The 17,961-nt window shown below is 47.1% G+C and overlaps 1 protein-coding gene across 5 annotated transcripts in view; it reads right to left on the bottom strand.

Annotated features, from left to right (window-relative positions):
• The window catches only part of LBR (lamin B receptor), an 806,934-nt gene that overhangs the window by 411,562 nt on the left and 377,411 nt on the right, over positions 1 to 17,961 (bottom strand). For all 5 annotated transcript variants that reach the window (XM_085610386.1, XM_085610387.1, XM_085610389.1 and 2 more), the window contains exon 6: positions 13,701 to 13,897. In XM_085610386.1, the coding sequence (XP_085466512.1) occupies positions 13,701 to 13,897 (197 nt within the window). The remainder of the gene's footprint in view (positions 1 to 13,700; positions 13,898 to 17,961) is intronic.

The following is a 17,961-nucleotide window of genomic DNA, read 5'->3' as shown; positions in this document are numbered from 1 at the left end:
TGTTCTTGGCATGTAGAGTTGCAGAGCCACACACTTAGGATAGATCGCCATCTGGTGTTGGGCTCGGATGCTTGCAGGTTGTTGTTGTCTTCGGAAGAAGTCTTTGGTCACGAGATAGGTGACTCCTCCCTAGGACTACAGTGCGCATGGGCATCCACTCCATCCTCAGATTGTTTTTCGCTATGATGGGAAATGATGGAGTTTGTAAAAATAAAGAAAGGATGTCCATGTGTAATGTCTAAGTAAGACGATGCTGGAACAGATACAGGTCCCGGGGAGGTGGGTGGGCGTGTGTGGCTCTGCAGCTCTACATGCCAAGAACAGATGCATACTGGTAAGTAGCCTATTCCGTTCGAGGCATATGAGCGGCAGATCACACACTTAGGATAGACTATATAGCAGTGTCTCCCCTAGCGGTGGTCACCTGTATCAGTTGCAGCAGTTTGGAATAAAGTTTTAAGGACAGCCTGACCGACAGAAGCTTGTTGTTTGGCTTGCATGTCAACACAGTAGTGTTTAGTGAAGGTGTGTGTTGTAGACCATGTGGCTGCCTTACAAATATCTTCTAAGGGGATGTTTCCTAGGAATGCCATGGAAGCCCCTATTTTGCGTGTGGAATGCGCTCTAGGGGGAACTGTTAGAGTGCGTTTAGCCTTGTTGTAGCATAATTGGATACATTTAACTATCCACCTGGCTATTCCGGATTTGGAAATGGGGTTGCCTTTATGTGGTGGAGTGAAAGCAACAAACAATTGTTTGGTTTTGCGGAATGATTTGGTTCTGTCAATGTAGTAAAGTAGGGCTCTTTTAACGTCTAAGGTATGAAGAGCTCTTTCTGCTACAGAGTCTGGATTTGGGAAGAACACTGGTAGCTCGACTGATTGGTTAAGATGGAACGGAGAAATGACTTTGGGTAGGAATTTAGGATTTGTTCAAAGAACCACTGTTACGGTGTAGCTGTAGGAATGGTTCTTGTATGGTTAAAGCCTGGATCTCACTTACCCTTCTAAGGGATGTGATAACAATAAGGAACGCTACTTTCCATGTAAGGAACTGTAGTTCGCATTTATGCAGAGGTTCAAATGGGGGACCCATGAGCCTTGTGAGAACAATATTTAGGTTCCACACTGGAGAGGGTGGTAATCTGGGAGGAATAATCCTTTTAAGACCTTCCATGAAGGCTTTGATCGCTGGTACTCTAAATAATGACAAGTGTTGTCGATTTTGTAAGTAGACAGCTAATGCTGCTAGGTGAAGACGTATGGATGAGTACGCTAAATTACATCTTTGCAAGTGTAGTAAGTAGCAAATGATGTTCTGGATGGATGCATCCAGTGGACGTATATCATTGTTAGTGCAGTAAATGGCAAATCTTTTCCATTTTGCAGCGTAGCAGGTTCTAGTAGTAGGTCATCTGGCCTCTTTTATAATATTCATGCAGTCTGGTGGTAGGTTGAGGTAACCGAATTCTAGGACTTCAGGAGCCAGATCGCTAGGTTCAGTTGATGTGGATCTGAGTGTCTGATTTCTCCATGGTTCTGGGTTAATAAGGACGGGGAGAGGCGCAGTTTTTAGTGTGGAACTAGAGAGAGTTCCAGTAGTGTTGTGAACCAGGGTTGACGTGCCCATGTGGGAGCTATTAGTATCAGCTTGAGAGACTGTTGCCTGAGTTTGCGTACCACGAATGGAATGAGTGGGAGAGGCGGAAAAGCGTACGCAAATCTGCCTGACCAGTTCATCCATATTGCATTGCCCTTCGACTGTGGGTGGGGAAACCTGGCGGCGAAGGTTGAGCATTTTGCGTTTTCGTGTGTGGCGAACAGGTCTATGTCTGGTTGGCCCCATTTTTGGAAGAATGGGAGTAGGACTTGTGGGTGTAGTTCCCATTCGTGGATCTGTTGGGTTTGTCGACTCAACAGGTCGGCAATCTGATTGTGAACTCCTGGAAGGTGTTCTGCTAGCAGGTATATGTTCTGGGGAATGGCCCATCTCCAAATGTTCTGTGCGAGCTGGGACAGCTGGAGAGAATGTGTGCCTCCTTGTTTTTGTATGTAATACACGGCTGTCATGTTGTCCGTCCAGACGAGGACAGTTTTGTTCTGGAGATGTAATTGGAATGATTTTAGTGCTAGCAATACTGCCAGTAGCTCCAGCTAAATGATATGGAGCCGTTTCTGTTGAGTGGTCCATGTGCCCTGAGTGGTGTGTGTTAGGAGATGGGCTCCCCATCCTGTGAGAGATGCGTCGGTTGTCAGCACTATTTGTGGAAGAGGCTCTAAGAACGGCCGGCCTTTGGACAGGTTTATGGTGTTCCACCATTTTAGAGAGCGATGTGAGCGGCTGTCCACCAACACCAGATCTGCCAGTTGTCCGTGAGCCTGATTCCACTGACGTGCTAGACATTCTTGCAGGGGGCGCATTTGAAGTCTTACATAAGGCACAATGACGATGCATGACGCCATCATGCCTATGAGTTGCATAAACACTCTTGCTGTAAGAGAGTGTTGGGTTTGAAATTTTGCGATCAGAGCTTGTATTTTGGCTATCCTGGCTGGGCTGGGATATGCTAGTGCTTTGGAGGTATTTATGGTGGCTCCCAGATATTGATGGATGTGGGAGGGTTGGAGATGAGATTTGGGATAGTTTATTGTGAATCCCAAGTTGTGTAAGATTTGAATAGTTTGGTGAGTGTGTAGGATGCACTTGTTGAATGAATTGGCTTTTATGAGCCAATCGTCTAGATATGGGAAGACATGAATTTGTTGTCTCCTGAGATGCGCTGCTACTACTGCTAGGCATTTGGTGAATACTCTGGGCGCAGTTGTTACCCCGAATGGAAGGACTGTAAACTGATAGTGTTGTCCGTCCACCACAAATCTTAGATACTTCCTGTGAGCAGGATGCATGGGGATGTGAAAATAGGCGTCCTTGAGGTCTAATGTGGCAAGGAAATCGTCTTGTTGTAGTAGTAGGAGTACTTGTTGAAGAGTGATCATATGGAAATGATCTGAGTTTATGTACTGATTTAGGAGTCTGAGGTCCAGGATTGGTCTGAGCGTCTCGTCCTTTTTGGGTATTAGGAAGTACAGTGAGTATACTCCTGTACCCTGATGTTGTAAGGGAACTGGTTCTATTGCGTGTTTTTGCAGCAATGAAAGCACCTCTTGTTTGAAGAGCGTAAGATGGTCTGGTGACATATAGCGTTGCTTGGGTAGAATGTGTGGAGGGGAGTGGTTAGTTACAGGCAGTAACCATACTGGATAATTTGTCTTACCCACTTGTCTGTTGTGATGGAGTTCCAGACAGGTAGGAACTGTTTTGAGTCTTCCCCCGACTGGAGTGGAATGGTCTGGGGGAGTGGAGGAAAGTCACTGTTTTGTGGCGGGAGAGGTACGAGTGTTGGTACTGCCTCAACCTCGTCCCTTGGTGTTGTTTCCTCTATATCCTCAGCTAAAATATCCTCTACTGGGGGGTGTTTGTGTAGAGGATTTGAATGTGGAGGAGGGGTCTGCTCCAGTGTTTTTGGAGGCTCCCCTGTAGAAGGAGCGTCGAAAGGAGCCACGTGGTTGTGGAGACTGCAATGCTCCCATGGATTTGGCAGTCTCGGTGTCTTTTTTCATTTTCTCAAGTGCAGTGTCTACTTCTGGTCCAAACAGTTGTTCCTGATTAAATGGTTGGCTAAGTATGGTTGTTTGTACCTCTGGCTTGAAGCCTGAAATGCGTAGCCATGCATGGCGTCTAAGGAGTACACTTGTATTTATTGCCCTAGAGGCAGTGTCTGCGGCCTCAAGTGCACATTTAATTGAGGCATTTGAGATAAGTTTTCCCTCTTGTATAAGGTCATTTGCCTGGGCCTTGTATTGGTCTGGGAGGTGTTTTATTAGGTCTTCTAACTGATCATAGTGAGCCCTATCGTAGCGTGCCAATAGGGCTTGAGTGTTGGCGTTACGCCAATGATTGGCGGCTTGTGCCGCTACTCTTTTGCCTGATGCCTCTAATAGTTTAGATTCCTTGTCGGGGGGCGGTGTATCTCCTGTAGTTTGGGAGTTGGCACGTTTCCTTGTGTTGGAAACGACCAGGGAATCCAGAGGGAGCTGCCCTTTGATGTAACAAGGGTCTTCTGGGGCAGGTCTATATTTTTTCTCAATTCTTGGGTTGAGTACCCTGGCCCGTACGGAGTCTTTAAACACCTCTGTGGCGTGTTTTATGACCCCTTTAATCATGGGTAAAATTTAAACTGACTTTTGAGACTGTTCAAAGGTGTCTAAGAGGAAGTCTTCCTCGGGTGCATCGGAGTGCATGGTGACGCCATGATAAAGTGCTGCTCTGTGCACTAGTTGTCCAAACCCCAGGTGGTCATCTGGAGGTGATGGTTTGGAAGGATATGGTGTAGGGTCAGGCATATCTGGGAGAGGGTATGCCCAGTCGTCCAATGGTACAGTATCTGGGTTTGTGAACGGATTATTAAGATCATCCGGATCACCTGGATCAGCCCCGCCTTCTAGGTCATCATCATCATCCTGTGGGGGTGGTGTATGTAATGGAGATGGTAGAGGTAGTGGTGGTGTAGGCAGAGGGGGTGGGGTAGGAGGTGGAACAGGAGAGGAAGGAGGAATTGGGGATGTTGCCGAGTCCTTCTTCTTTATAGGAGCTGGGACAGGTGTTGTATCCGGTTTCCGTTTCCTACAAGGTAGTGACATGTCCAGTTTTTGGATTAATATAGATCCTTTTTTGTGTTGGATCTGGGTGGAAAAGTTCTTGGTCTTGAGGAACAGACTTTGGCGACGATTTTTTCGGTTCCGATCGAGGTTTTGGGTGATCAGTAGAGTCTTTGGCTTTAGGAGGTGTGTTATAGTCCTTAGCCGGTTGTTTCGGTGCCGATGAAGGTTACGTCGCCGATGAAGGTTTTGGTGCCGAAATTGAGTCTTTAGGCTTGGGAGCTTTCGGTGCTGGCTTGTCTATCGGCCTCGGTGTTTTCGGTGCCGAGAGGTCTTGTGTCTTCGGTGCCGAAGGCACATTGATATGTGGTTGCTCGCGCCCGAGCCAGTGGAAGGCTTGTGTTTCTTCGGAGCCGAGCCCGAAGGCGGGGCTTCTGAAGGGTGTTTTCGGTCTCGACTGGGGCCAGCTGGCGAAGTCTTGACCAATTATTTTGGTTTTGGAGGGGTTGGGGTAGGGGCAGTATTACTCACGCGTTGCCCCGGAGTAATGGGGTCGTCTGAGTCGTCTGCTTCTGAGATAATTTGAAGTTCCTCAGAATCTTGTTCGGGGACATCGGGACCCTCATCGAAGATGTTCTCTGGTTCTGGGGCTGGTCTGTGTGCCATGATATGGCATCGAGCTCTTCGATCCCGAATGGTCTTTTTGGATCGAAATGCGGCGCACACTGTGGGCATTTTTTAAACGGCGTCCTTTCCATGAGCCGTAGAACTTACGGCGCGGATAGGTCCAATCGCCCGCGTCGACGTCCGGAACCGGTCCGATGAATTCGATGTCGAGTGAAGGTGCCTCGATGTAGTTTATAGAAAAGTTTTTCTCTTCGAAAGCTTGTTTTTTTAAGTTTTCTACTGGAGTGGAAAAGTTACATCCGAAGCCGATGGCGGAAAAAAACTATCTGAGGATGGAGTGGATGCCCATGCGCACTGTAGTCCAAGGCAGGAGTCACCTATCTCGTGACCAAAGACTTCTTCCGAAGACAACAACAACCTGCAAGCATCCGAGCCCAACACCAGATGGCGATCTATCCTAAGTGTGTGATCTGCAGCTCATATGCCTTGAACATGTATTTATCCGTGGTAAATAAAAAAATGAATATGCTACTTACCAGTATGCATCTGTTCTTGGCATGTAGAGCTGCAGATCTACACACTTGTGCATAGATCGCCATCTGGTGTTGGGCCCGGATGTTTGCAGTTTGTTTTTCCTCTTGGAAAGTCTTTGGAAGCCACAAGGTCGGTGACTCCTCCTTTGGATCGTATTGCGCATGGGCTTCAGCTCCATCCTCAGATTGTTTTTCGCCAGCAGGGAAAGATGGAGCGTAGTAATAACAGTGAAGATGCCCATGTGTGTGCTATCTAAATAAGATAAAACTGGGACAGATACCGGTAGCCAGGGAGGCGGTTGGGCGTGTGTACATCTGCAGCTCTACATGCCAAGACCAAATGCATACTGGTAAGTAGCATATTCCGTTCGAGGCATATGAGCTGCAGATTACACACTTGTGCATAGATTATATAGCAGTACCCACCGTTAGCGGCGACCACCGATATATATGTTGCAGTGGTTTGAAACAATGTTTTGAGTACAGCCTGGCCCACACTAGCTTGTTGCTTAGTTTGCACATCTACACAATAGTGTTTAGTGAAAGTGTGCGGTGTTGACCATGTAGCTGCTTTGCAGATGTCATCTAATGGGATGTTCCCTTAGAATGCCATGGAAGCCCCTATTTTTCGTGTAGAATGGGCTTTCGGGGGAATGGATAGCGTTCGCTTTGCTTTATGGTAGCAGATTTGAATGCATTTTACAATCCACCTAGCTATCCCTGATTTTGAGATGGGGTTGCCTTTGTGCGGTGGAGAGAAAGAAACAAACAGTTGTTTGGTCTTACGGAAAGGTTGTGTTCTTTGAATGTAGTAGAGTAAGGCTCGTTTGACAACTAGTGTGTGAAGAGCCCTTTCTGCAACGATCTGTGGTTGCGAGAAAAATACTGGTAGTTCTACTGTTTGGTTTAGGTGAAAGGGAGAAATGACTTTAGGGAGGAATTATGGGTTGGTACGGAGAACAACCTTGTTGTGGTGCATTTGGAGAAAAGGTACTTGAATGGTAAGTGCTTGTATCTCACTGACCCTTCTAAGGGAAGTGATGGCTACAAGAAAAGCGTTTTTCCATGTTAGGAATTGTAGTTCGCATTTGTGCAGAGGTTCGAAGGGAGGCCCCATTAGCCTTGTGAGAACGATATTTAAGTTCCACACAGGTGAGGGTGGCACTCTGGGGGGAATTATTCTTTTACGGCCTTCCATGAAGGCTTTGATGGCAGGCACTCTAAAGAGTGATAGATGTTGCCTGTTTTGTAGGTAAGCTGCAATAGCTGCGAGGTGTAGTTGAATGGACGTATAGGCTAGATTGCACCTTTGTAGGTGGAGTAAGTAGCCTATGATGTGTTGAATGGACACGTCCAGTGGATTGATGGTGTTCTTATGGCAATAAACAACAAAACGTTTCCACTTAGCGGTGTAGCACGCTCTCGTGGTAGGTCTTCTATCTTCTCTGATGACGTTCATACAGTCAGGGGGAAGATTTAGGTACCCGAATTCTAGGATTTCAGGAGCCAGATCGCAAGGTTGAGCTGCGCTGGGTCTGGGTGTTTGATCTCTCCATGGTTCTGGGTTAAGAGGTGTGGAGAGAGGTGTAGTTTTTGGTGCGGTACTACCGATAGTTCCAGCAGTGTGGTATACCATGTTGGAGCTACTAGGATTAGTGTGAGGGAGTGTTGTTGTAGTTTGAGCACCACTAATTGAATGAGAGGGAGAGGCGGAACAGAGTATGCAAATCTGCCTGACCAGTTCATCCATATCGCATTGCCTTTGGACAGTGGGTGTGGATATCTGGCGGCGAAGCTTGGGCATTTGGCGTTTTCGTGGGTGGCGAAGAGGTCTATCTGTGGATGCCCCCACATTTGAAAGTACGGGTGAAAAACTTTTGGGTGAAGTTCCCACTCTTGGATCTGTTGTGTCTGCCTGCTGAGCAGATCCGCCACTGTATTTTGAACTCCTGGGACATGTTGAGCTAGGAGAAAGATTTTCTGGGGTATCGCCCATCTCTATATGCTCTGTGCTAGGTGAGAGAGCTTTGGAGAGTGTGTGCCGCCTTGTTTTTGAATATAATACATGGCAGTCATGTTGCCTGAAATTTGAGTTTGAAAAGATTTTAGGGCTAAGAAGATTGCTAGTAACTTCAGATGGTTGATATGGAGTAACTTTTGTTGAGGTGTCCACTTGCCCTGTGTGGTGAGATGTAGTAGATGAGCTCCCCAGCCGGAGAGCGATGCGTCCGTTGTCAGTATTATTTGAGGAACCTGGTCCAGGAACGGTCGACCTTTGGAAAGGTTTGTGGTGTTCCACCACTGCAGAGAGCGATGGGTGCGACCGTCTACCAACACCAGATCTGTTAATTGACCCTGGGCTTGGTTCCATTGGCGCGCTAAGCACTCTTGGAGAGGATGCATCTGGAGTCTTGCGTGAGGCACTATGAAAATGCAAGAGGCCATCATCCCTATTAGGTGCATAAACACTCGAGCTGGAAGGGAGTGCTGTGCTATGAATTTAGTGCGTAGAGCTTGAATGCTTACAATCCGGGCAGGATTGGGGTAGGCTAGTGCTCCTGAGGTGTCTATGGTGGCACCGAGGTATTGTTTTATGTGGGATGGTTGGAGATGGGACTTCTGGTGGTTTACTGTGAAGCCCAGCTGGTGGAGTAGTTGAATGGTGGTAGACGTGTGTTGTACACACTGATTGTATGACCTGGCTTTTATCAGCCAGACGTCTAAGTATGGGAAGACGTGGATGTAGGATGGGCCGCAGAGTCTCGTCCCTTTTTGGTATGAGAAAATATAGGGAGTAGACTCCCATGTTTTGTTGGTTGGTAGGAACGGGTTCTATTGCCTGTTTCTGTAGGAGGGAGATTACCTCCTGCTTTAGGAGTATTAAATGTTCTTGTGACATTGGGCGCTGCCTGGGTGGAATATTTGGGGGAGTAGATATTAGCTCTAGGCAGTAGCCTGACATAATTATTTGTGTTACCCATTTGTCTGAGGTGATGGTATCCCAGACAGGAAGGAAATGTTGGAGTCTGCCCCCGACCGGAGTGGAATGGTCTGGAGGGAGCGGGGGGGGGGAGGGGGGGGGGGGGAGTCATTCGGTAGGCGTTGTGGCAGAGCGGGCGTTGTTTGTTTTGCCTCTGCTTTTATTATTGTTACCCCTATAGCCGCCTCTTTGATAACCCCTCATGAAGGTGGACTGAGTAGGGGATTTGTATGAAGTGGACGCGGTGTCTGAGGAGTAGCCTCCAGATGTACTTCGAAAGGAAGAGCGGCGAAAGGAGCGTCTAGGAGGGTGTGACTGTACGGCTCCCATGGACTTCGCCGTATCCGTATCCTTCTTCATTTTTTCTAGGGCCTCATCCACTTTTGGGCCATATAGATGTTCCTGGTCAAAGGGATGGTTCAGGATGGAGGCTTGTACCTCCGGTTTAAACCCTGATATTCTTAGCCAAGCATGGCGACGGAGGAGGACGCTGGTATTGATGGCCCTGGAAGCTGTGTCTGCTGCATATAGGGCACAGCGTATAGAGGTGTTAGTAATAGTTTTACCCTCTTGAATTAGTTTGTTGGCCCTTGCTTTATACTTTTCAGGGAGGTGGTGCATTATGCTCTCTAACTCGTCATAATGTGCCCTGTCATATCTGGCCAATAGCGCTTGAGTATTGGTGATACGCCACATATTTGCTGCTTGTGACGCAGTGCGCTTCCCTGATGCGTCCAGTAGCTTTGACTCTTTGTCAGGTGGTGGTGCTTCGCCTGACGCCTGGGAATTTGCCCTTTTACGTGCAGTGAATACCACTTGAGAACCTAGTGGTGCTTGCCCCTCTGATGTAGGGGGGATCTGTGGGGGAAGCTTTGTATTTTTTGTCTATGCGCGGGTTAATGACCCTAGCCCTAACTGGGTCCTTAAAAACCTCTGGCGCATGCTTTACTACTCCTTTAAGCATAGGTAATATGGAGGTAGACCTATGTGTGGTGTCGAATGTGTCTAGAGGAAATCTTCCTCCACGGGGTCGGTATGCAAGTCTACCCCGTGAAAGTGTGCAGCCCTTTGCAGTAGGTGGTGGAACCCCAATGAGTCTTCTGGTGGAGATGGTCTGGAGGGGTAAAGATCATCTAGTGGGACGTTGGGGATATCAGGGATATTGTAGTCGTCCCATGGGTCTGGGGATCCTGTAGGGGTGGGGTTCCCTGTGGGTTGGTCCTGGGGGTCATCCCCGATGTCATCATATGGGTCCCCGTGACCATTATCGTGTGGAGAGGGGGTGGGGGAACGATAAGGTTGGGGTGGAGAAGGCGGAGGGGGTGGAGGTGGGGAAGGTGGAGGAGGTGGAAGAGGTGGGGAAGGTATTCTGAACGGAGAGGTAGCAGAGTCCTTCCTCTTTGGAAGCGGAGGTGGAGCAGGCTTCTCCAAATGTCTCTTTTTGGAAAAAAGTGTTAAATGTCCAGTTTTTGGATCCTTGGTGAGTGTTTTTTGCAAGGGATCCGGTGTAAATAAGTCCGGTGAGGCTGGTCGGTCCGTCGGCGCCGGAGGTGTCGGGGCCGTTGTCTTTTTAGGCTTTTCTGTGCCGGTTCGGTGTTTGGAACCTGGTTTGGGAACCTCCGGACGCTTGGTCGGCGCCGTGAGGGGCTTCGGCCTCGAAGTGTCGGTGCCGGTGGCCTTGTGTGCTTTGGTCGGCACCGAAGGTGGTGTCGGTGCCGAAGAGCTGGGTTTCAACCCTGAGTGCTTTGTGCGGGGCTCGGTGTCGATATGGAGGACGGCTTCTTTTTCGGTGCCGAAGAGTGTTTATCAGCACCGACGGTTGGCTGGCTCGAGACTGAGCCGCCGGAAGGCTTGCTTGGCTTCTTTACCGGGCCCGAAGGTGCGGTGTTGGAAGCAGTATCCTTGGTCTTGCCTAGGCCCGGAGGCGAAGGTGTGACCGGAGCCTTTTTCGTGCCGGCAGGGGTGTGGAGGGGGATCAGTACTCACGACCCTCTGCGCCGGGTTGATGTCCTCCACATCTGAGTCGTCGGCTTCGGAAGCGCTGACGAGGCCCTCTTCGGTGTAGCGCTCTGGAGCGTCGATGCCTTCTCCGAAGATGTCGTCCAGAATCGTCGTCGAGGAGTGCGCCATAGTTCTTCTGGCTCTTCCTTCCCGAATAGTCTTTTTGGACCGGAAGGACTTACACGCCGGACAGTCTCGAGCCTCGTGTTCAGGGGAGAGGCAGAGATTGCATACCTTGTGGAGATCGGTGTGGGGAAATTTGGACCCACATCGAGGGCACTTTTTAAATGGAGCCCTTTCCATTAGCCAGGACCGAAGCTTGGAGGGGCCCGAAGGCCGCCGTCGACGACTGGAACCGAAGGTCTGTGCCGATGAGAAGGCGCGTCGAGTAAGGGAGGTCGCGATAGAAACAATACCGCGGTTTGTGGTGAGGATTGCGCGTCGATCGTCGAACTGGAAGCTGTTCGGAACCGGAGCGCGAAGATTACATCCGAGCCCGATGGCGGAAAAAAAAAATCTGAGGATGGAGCCGAAGCCCATGCGCAATACGATCCAAAGGAGGAGTCACCGACCTCGTGACTTCCAAAGACTTTCCAAGAGGAAAAACAAACTGCAAACATTCGGGCCCAACACCAGATGACGATCTGTGCACAAGTATGTAATCTGCAGCTCATATGCCTCGAACACATATTTTATTTTTAGATATTTTCAACATTAAATGTATTGATATTTATAACTAGTTTAAATTATCTATTTTAATTTAATATTAATTCCAAAGACATTTATTTCGAGTTTTATTTAAGTCCTCCCCTCTATGATTTTCTATGGTGGGGTGTTGCAGTAACAGTGGTTGGCTATGTGTGGTGCTGAATATACTCCAGCCCTGAGCTGGAGTACATTTTCAACTGTTTTGATCTTTTTTGGCTGCAATAACTTTAGAAGTGCAGTTTGTGAACAGGAACTGGCTTACCCTTTTGTGAGTGAGCACATGTCCCTTCCTAACACTCCCTTAAACTCTCTGTGGAGTAGTTAGAACTCCCTTAGAAAAGTGGAACTTTATGTGGTGGCGGCGGAATATTTATCCTTGACTGTAAAGGGGAGTTGGATCTGGAGAGCTGGGAGTGTAAGCTGGGGGTATCTGAAGATGGTCTTTGAAGAATAAAGAGTAATTTTCTACATACTGCCAGTGTGGATCTCTACATAACTGGCGACGAGTTGAACCTTATCTGTGCAGGGGACAGACAAGTGATACCACCACCCCTGGATATACTGGAAATTTCTATCGGAATTTTAATACGGAATCCTACACTGCATCTAAGAGTTACTGCTATCTTTACGTGCCAAATAAATATTCGTTGTCATTGTGCTGTGATAGACAAGCATCTGTGTAAGGAAACAGCCTCATGATAGAGACAGTATGACCGTGGCAAATATTTTTTTAGTTTCTTTTGCCAGTACTCATGCAGTTTTTGTCAGAACAAAAATTTGATGTTTATGTATCGGTTACAAGAACAGGACAAATATTTGGCTAAACTATTACAATCTTCTAGAGTACACAGTATTGTAAATGATGTACTACCCTTTAGCCCTGTGACCATTCTTCCTACTATTTACAAGTACAGTGAAGTTACAGAAAAAAATGTCCCATTGTTAATCGTGTAGAGGAACACTCACCAAATCAATCTTCCAAGTCACTTTATTTTGGGAAACTGGGATCTATGTGTTGATGTAACTCTAGTTGCAGTGCTATAATTCCACTATGAGGTTTGCGTTTTACACACACAAATCCTTCACACTCTCAGGTGTATTTTAAGCAGATAGTTAAATGCTAGGGTGAATACAGTTATAGTGAAAATGGAAAAATCCCCAATAAGTGACACTGAGTTGAGGGGGTCACACGCACTCCTTTTTTTCAAGAACGGGGCCGGTCATAGATCGCTATGATGAATATCTGTCTTAACTTGAAAAATGTGGAAAAGGGATACATTTCCCCTGAAAACAACTCCTGCCAACTTGTCTCAGGCATTCTGATAGTGACATTAAGAGTTCAATAGATGTGCATAAATGGCAGTCAAGCAAGAGAGCCGAAGAAAGAACATACTTATCAGTTACAGATTATTTTGAAATTCTCTTCTCTTCCTGCTCAAGCAACCTCGAAGACGTGCTCCAATTTTCTTATTCCTTCAGATACTGATATTGACTCTTGTCAGCACTTTATGTCTGAGCCCGTTTTGCTCTAAAATTAGAGGCATGAGCCTTGACAAAACTCCTGCTTTAGTTCCAGCGCCAGTGAAAAGTTTCAACTTGGACACTAACAATGTACTGACGAAAGGTGATCCCCTCACAACCTTTGCCAATGTCTCTTAAATTAGACTGCCCAACTATTGCCCAAAACATTTTTTTTCTAAGACTGCACCAGTCTGTGAGAGCAAGATGAACCTAGTTTCTATGCCTAATCCACAGATACATCCCTGTTCTGCCGTAAACAACTCACTCATACTAGACACCCAGCAGCAAGAGACTGGTGAGCTTCCTCCCATTTGCAAACCCATGCCTACTGCAATGAAGGAAGACACTACCAAGGATCCTGTGCTTGAAGACATCATGATTAGTACAGTTTTTAACGTCACACTGCTTAACACTATGAACTAATGAATTGAGATACATAAACTTCCTAGGCATGCAGTGTTTTGCACAGTGTGATTAAATCAGTCACTGCTAATGTGCCTGCCAGGGACGCTAATCATCCATATCTTGTTACTGATGAAGTTGCCAATAAATATCATCCTGCCAAATCCTGGCACCAGCTTGTTTATCTGCAGAAGAAAGATACCCTTGGAACAGATGTGATCTTGTCTAACACGGAGTCTGTGAGCAACAAATAAACCTTAAAGCACTTACCTTTCCAACTGGCAGCAAGTAAATCATGGCTTGAAAAAAAACCCAAAGAAGGCATATGCCAAACACGTTCAAATCCCACAAGGTTCCTACTGCTGGGATCGCTGGAGGAAAAGCCATAATGCTAACATCTTTCTGGCCAACCATTAGCAGAAGTGAAAAGACTGTGGCAGGCAGAATTAAAGTCAAGCAGAAAGCTCCTAAAAAGAAGTACAATAAACAGGAATCAGGATAATATATATATATATAGGTCACACAACTGTTAACAATACAACTGATGTGGGTACGAGGTTTTATTACCACACATGTTATTTTATCTCACACACCGATAGCTGCTGCTCAGCAGTGCTAATGCTTTTTGTTTCAAAATTGCTAAACATACATATTTATTGAACAGGTGGGCATTTGTACTCTTATTTGTGTTATCATTTTAGATAGGTTTGCTTTTTTAGTATCCTCCTTTACATTTTTCCATTTCTTTGCTTTATGCTGCTTCCTCAGACTCCGGAACCACTCATTATAGCAAAATGACATTAAGTCCACCAAAAAAACATTGGTATTTGTCACCTTATTTCATAAACCACAGCTAACATTATCTTCTTTTGCTATCTTCTGCCAAGTTTTGTTTCACTGGCCAAGGTAAGAAAATAGAAAGAAAAGAGAAGAGAAATAATTGTGAAACTGACTTAAGTACATTTGAAATGATTTAAAGGTAATTACTGTACATCTGATTTCATTATTAACAAATTAAAATGTATACAAAGTAGACCAACTGATCTACATTGTTGCTATGTGTAATATTTGTAGAATGCGCCTACAGAACGAGCAGGATTTTTGCAAATTAAAACATTACTTACTTACCCCTCAACAAGGGCGCCATCTCCCTTTCCTCACCACACCCCAGGGGGTTCATCAGCAATATATTTTTGGTTGACAAGACCGAGGGGGCCGGAGCCCGGTTATAAACCTAAGCGAATTTTACGAGGTTAGCCACCACTTCAAAATGGAGGGTATTCACCTCCTCAGGGATGTCTTGAACCCCCTGGATTGGATGGTGCGTCTAGACCTCAAAGACGCCTATCTGGTGATCCCGATTTTTTCCAGTTTATCTGGCACCACCAGACTTACGAGTTTACAGCTCTTCCATTCAGCCTGTCCTCAGCCCCTTGGTGCTTCACCAAGATCCTCAAGCCGGTGGTGGAGTTCCTGAGGGCTCGAGGCATACGGTTGATTGTGGATCTGGACGATCTCCTTCTAATGGGTTTTTGCCCACTATAGATGTCGTTCCACCTTCAGATGGTGGTGGATCTTCTTCAGAGCTTAAGCTCTGTGGTCAACAAGACAAAGTCCCTATTAAAGCCCTCTTAGTCTGTGACAATTTTGTGGTGCGTAATAGACTCCACCTCCTCCACTCTAAGCCTTCCTTCCAGGAAAGTGCCGAAAATCCAGCACCCAGTATCTCTCCGCCAATTGGCTCGGGTGGTGATCCTTCTATCTGTATCGATTCAGGCCATCTTCCCGGGGCCGCTCCACTATCGGGCTCTAATACGCCATAAGGCATATCACCTTCGCAAGGAGTATCCCTACTCACACAAGGTTTCTCTGTCCAGCAAAGCTTGAGAGGAGATCCAGTGGTGGTTGGACCACATGGAGGTCTGGAACGGCTGCACAATTTTCATTTCGGCTCCGGGCCTGGTCATAGAGTCCGACGCAAACAGGTCAGGCTGGGGCTCCAGGTGCAGTGATCTCTCTACGGGAGAATTGTGGTCTCCCGAAGAACAGAAGTTGCGTATCAATTGTTTGGAACTTCCGGCGGCCTCTTTCGCTATCCGTTGCTGGATGAGAGACTCGGTTCAGTCATGCGTTTTTCTCAAGATGGACAACATTTCGGCAGTCCGATCTATAAATCACTTGGGAGGCACCAGGTCAAGATCACTTTCGGACCTAGCAGCGAGTTTCTGCAGTACTGCCTGGACAGACAAGTTTCGGTTACGGCAGAATACTTGCCAGGACGAGAGACTCAGGAGGCGGACTTTCAGTCCCGCAATTTCAGAGATTCCAGTCTGTGGTAGCTCGACCCAAACATCTTTCCAATGTTGAACGACCGCTGGGGTCCCTTCTCGGTGGACTTGTTTGCCTCGAGACTGGACCATCAACTTCCCCGCTTCTTCAGCTGGAGGCAGGACCTCCTGGCAGTGGCCACGGATGCCTTCCTCCAGGACTGGAGCTTAGAGAAGGGGTACGCCTTTCCTCCTTTTGCAATGATCACGAGAACAACAGCTCAGATCCGACGACAGCGGGCGGATTTACTTATGATCACCCCCTTTTGGAGGTCGCAAGTTTGGTTTCCAGTTCTTCTGGAACTTTCCTGGGATTTTCCAATCCTACTCCCCCAGTTTCCGACCCTCCTCTTGAGTCCCGACAGGGTTCTGCATCCTCTGGTGCACGCAAACTCGTTGTGGCTCATGACGTGGTGGATTTCAGGGGACGATGGGAGGTCCCAGGCCTTTCGCAGGAGGCTGAACCCTTCATGTCCAAGGCTTGGGAAGACAGCACTGTCAAGAGGTATAGATCCGCTTGGGGCAGATGGTCCCGCTGGTGTATGCGGCGGGATCTTGATCCCCTGGTCGCAGATGTAGTGCATGTTCTGAATTTTCTGGCACAGCTAGCGTCCAATGTTACGGCTTACAGGTTGATAAATACCTTTCGGTTAGCCATCTCTTCTGGGCATATACCGATTAATGATACAACTGTGGGTGAACACACGATGGTTTGCAGGTTGTTACGTGATATTCAGCTCTCTTTACCTCCAGAGCCTCGTTACTCTGCCCTTTGGGACGTTGACTAAGTGCTTAACTTGTTTCTGTCCTGACAGTCGAACCGTTTTCTCTCCAGGAAAGAGTTATCGGCTAAGCTGGCTATGCTCCTTTGTCTCATCTCCTGCCGGCGTATCTCCGATGTCAGAGCTTTAGACATCACAGTAGGATGTTTACTCCTAATGGAGTGACGTTCACTCTCCACAAAAGAATGAAATGTCACACTAGGGTTGTTTCCTACCCAGAATTCCCACACTCCCCAAAACTGTGTGTTGTCAGATGCATGAAGGCATATGAGGAAATAATCAAGGAGTTTCGTCCTCCAGGTGAACGCCAGCTACTCATTGCACTCCGTAAAATTTTTAAGGTGGTCTCGTCACCTACCATTGCTAGATGGGTCAGATGGGTGATGCAGGAAGCAGTCATTAGTCTTCGGAACTTTGGAGCCCATTTGGCATGGGAGGCAATAGCCTCTAAAGCATTTGTCTTGGGTGCCCGTTTGGAGGATATCCTCAATGCGGCAGATTGGTCTTCGGACTCCACCTTTAAAAGGTTTTATTTCAAGCCAGTGCTGGACATGGCTCACCTCGTAGTGAGCAAGCTTTGAACTAGTATACTCCTCGCCTCCAGTTCTGACATAGAATGAAAAATGTCCTAGCTATCGTAACGGAAAGTTTCAATTCTATTAAGGACTCGGAGGCGAAGATTATCCCACCCTAGAGTTCCAGACAAGGACATCCCTCCCCGTATTTAAGTAAGTAATCTTGCTTGTCTAGAAGGGGCTTGGTGGGACATGTTTGCTCTTTCGCACACTGTTATGTTATGTTAAATCGTTTGTAGAGCGCGTGAATCACACCCGTAGGGGTCTCTCAGCGCTGGCAAAACTGTGCAAGAATGTAAAAGAGATGTCACTCCGTGAACATGGTGGTTTTCAGAATCTTCCTGAACCTGAGGTAGCTAACTACGTTCACTGCTTGGTTTCCAGGTTTTGTAGTATGGGCTCAGATGGTAATATGTTCTCTGTATTAGGTTCTGACGTAAACAAACAGGATGCATAAAGGTGATCCGACGGCTGACTTTGCGCAACGAAAGAGAGCGAAGGGCCAGTGAGAAAGAACTATGTAGGAGCATGGGTCTCCTGATTGGACATTGTGGTACTGTCCTGATTGGTTTTTACTATGTTTTTTTCTAAACTACCCTTTTCTTAAGTGTTCATGGGAAACATAGTTTTTTTTATCTTTAAAGTGAGCTGCTGTTCAAAATAAAGTGAAGAAAGAAGGCATAATCCTCACCTCTGAGTCCTTAATAGAATTGAAACTTCCAATTACGATAGCTAGGACATTTTTCATTCTCTTGTTACTTTTTGGACGTGGCCGAGCTGCAAAAGATGGCGGACGCAGGGCAAGACAGCTCTGCACCGCTGACCAGAGATCTGGCATACATCACTG

Source organism: Triturus cristatus, chromosome 6, assembly GCF_964204655.1.
Source record: "Triturus cristatus chromosome 6, aTriCri1.1, whole genome shotgun sequence".
Classification (NCBI taxonomy): domain Eukaryota; kingdom Metazoa; phylum Chordata; class Amphibia; order Caudata; family Salamandridae; genus Triturus; species Triturus cristatus.
Note: the sequence above shows the minus strand (reverse complement) of the source record. Positions and strands in the feature narration are given on the sequence as shown.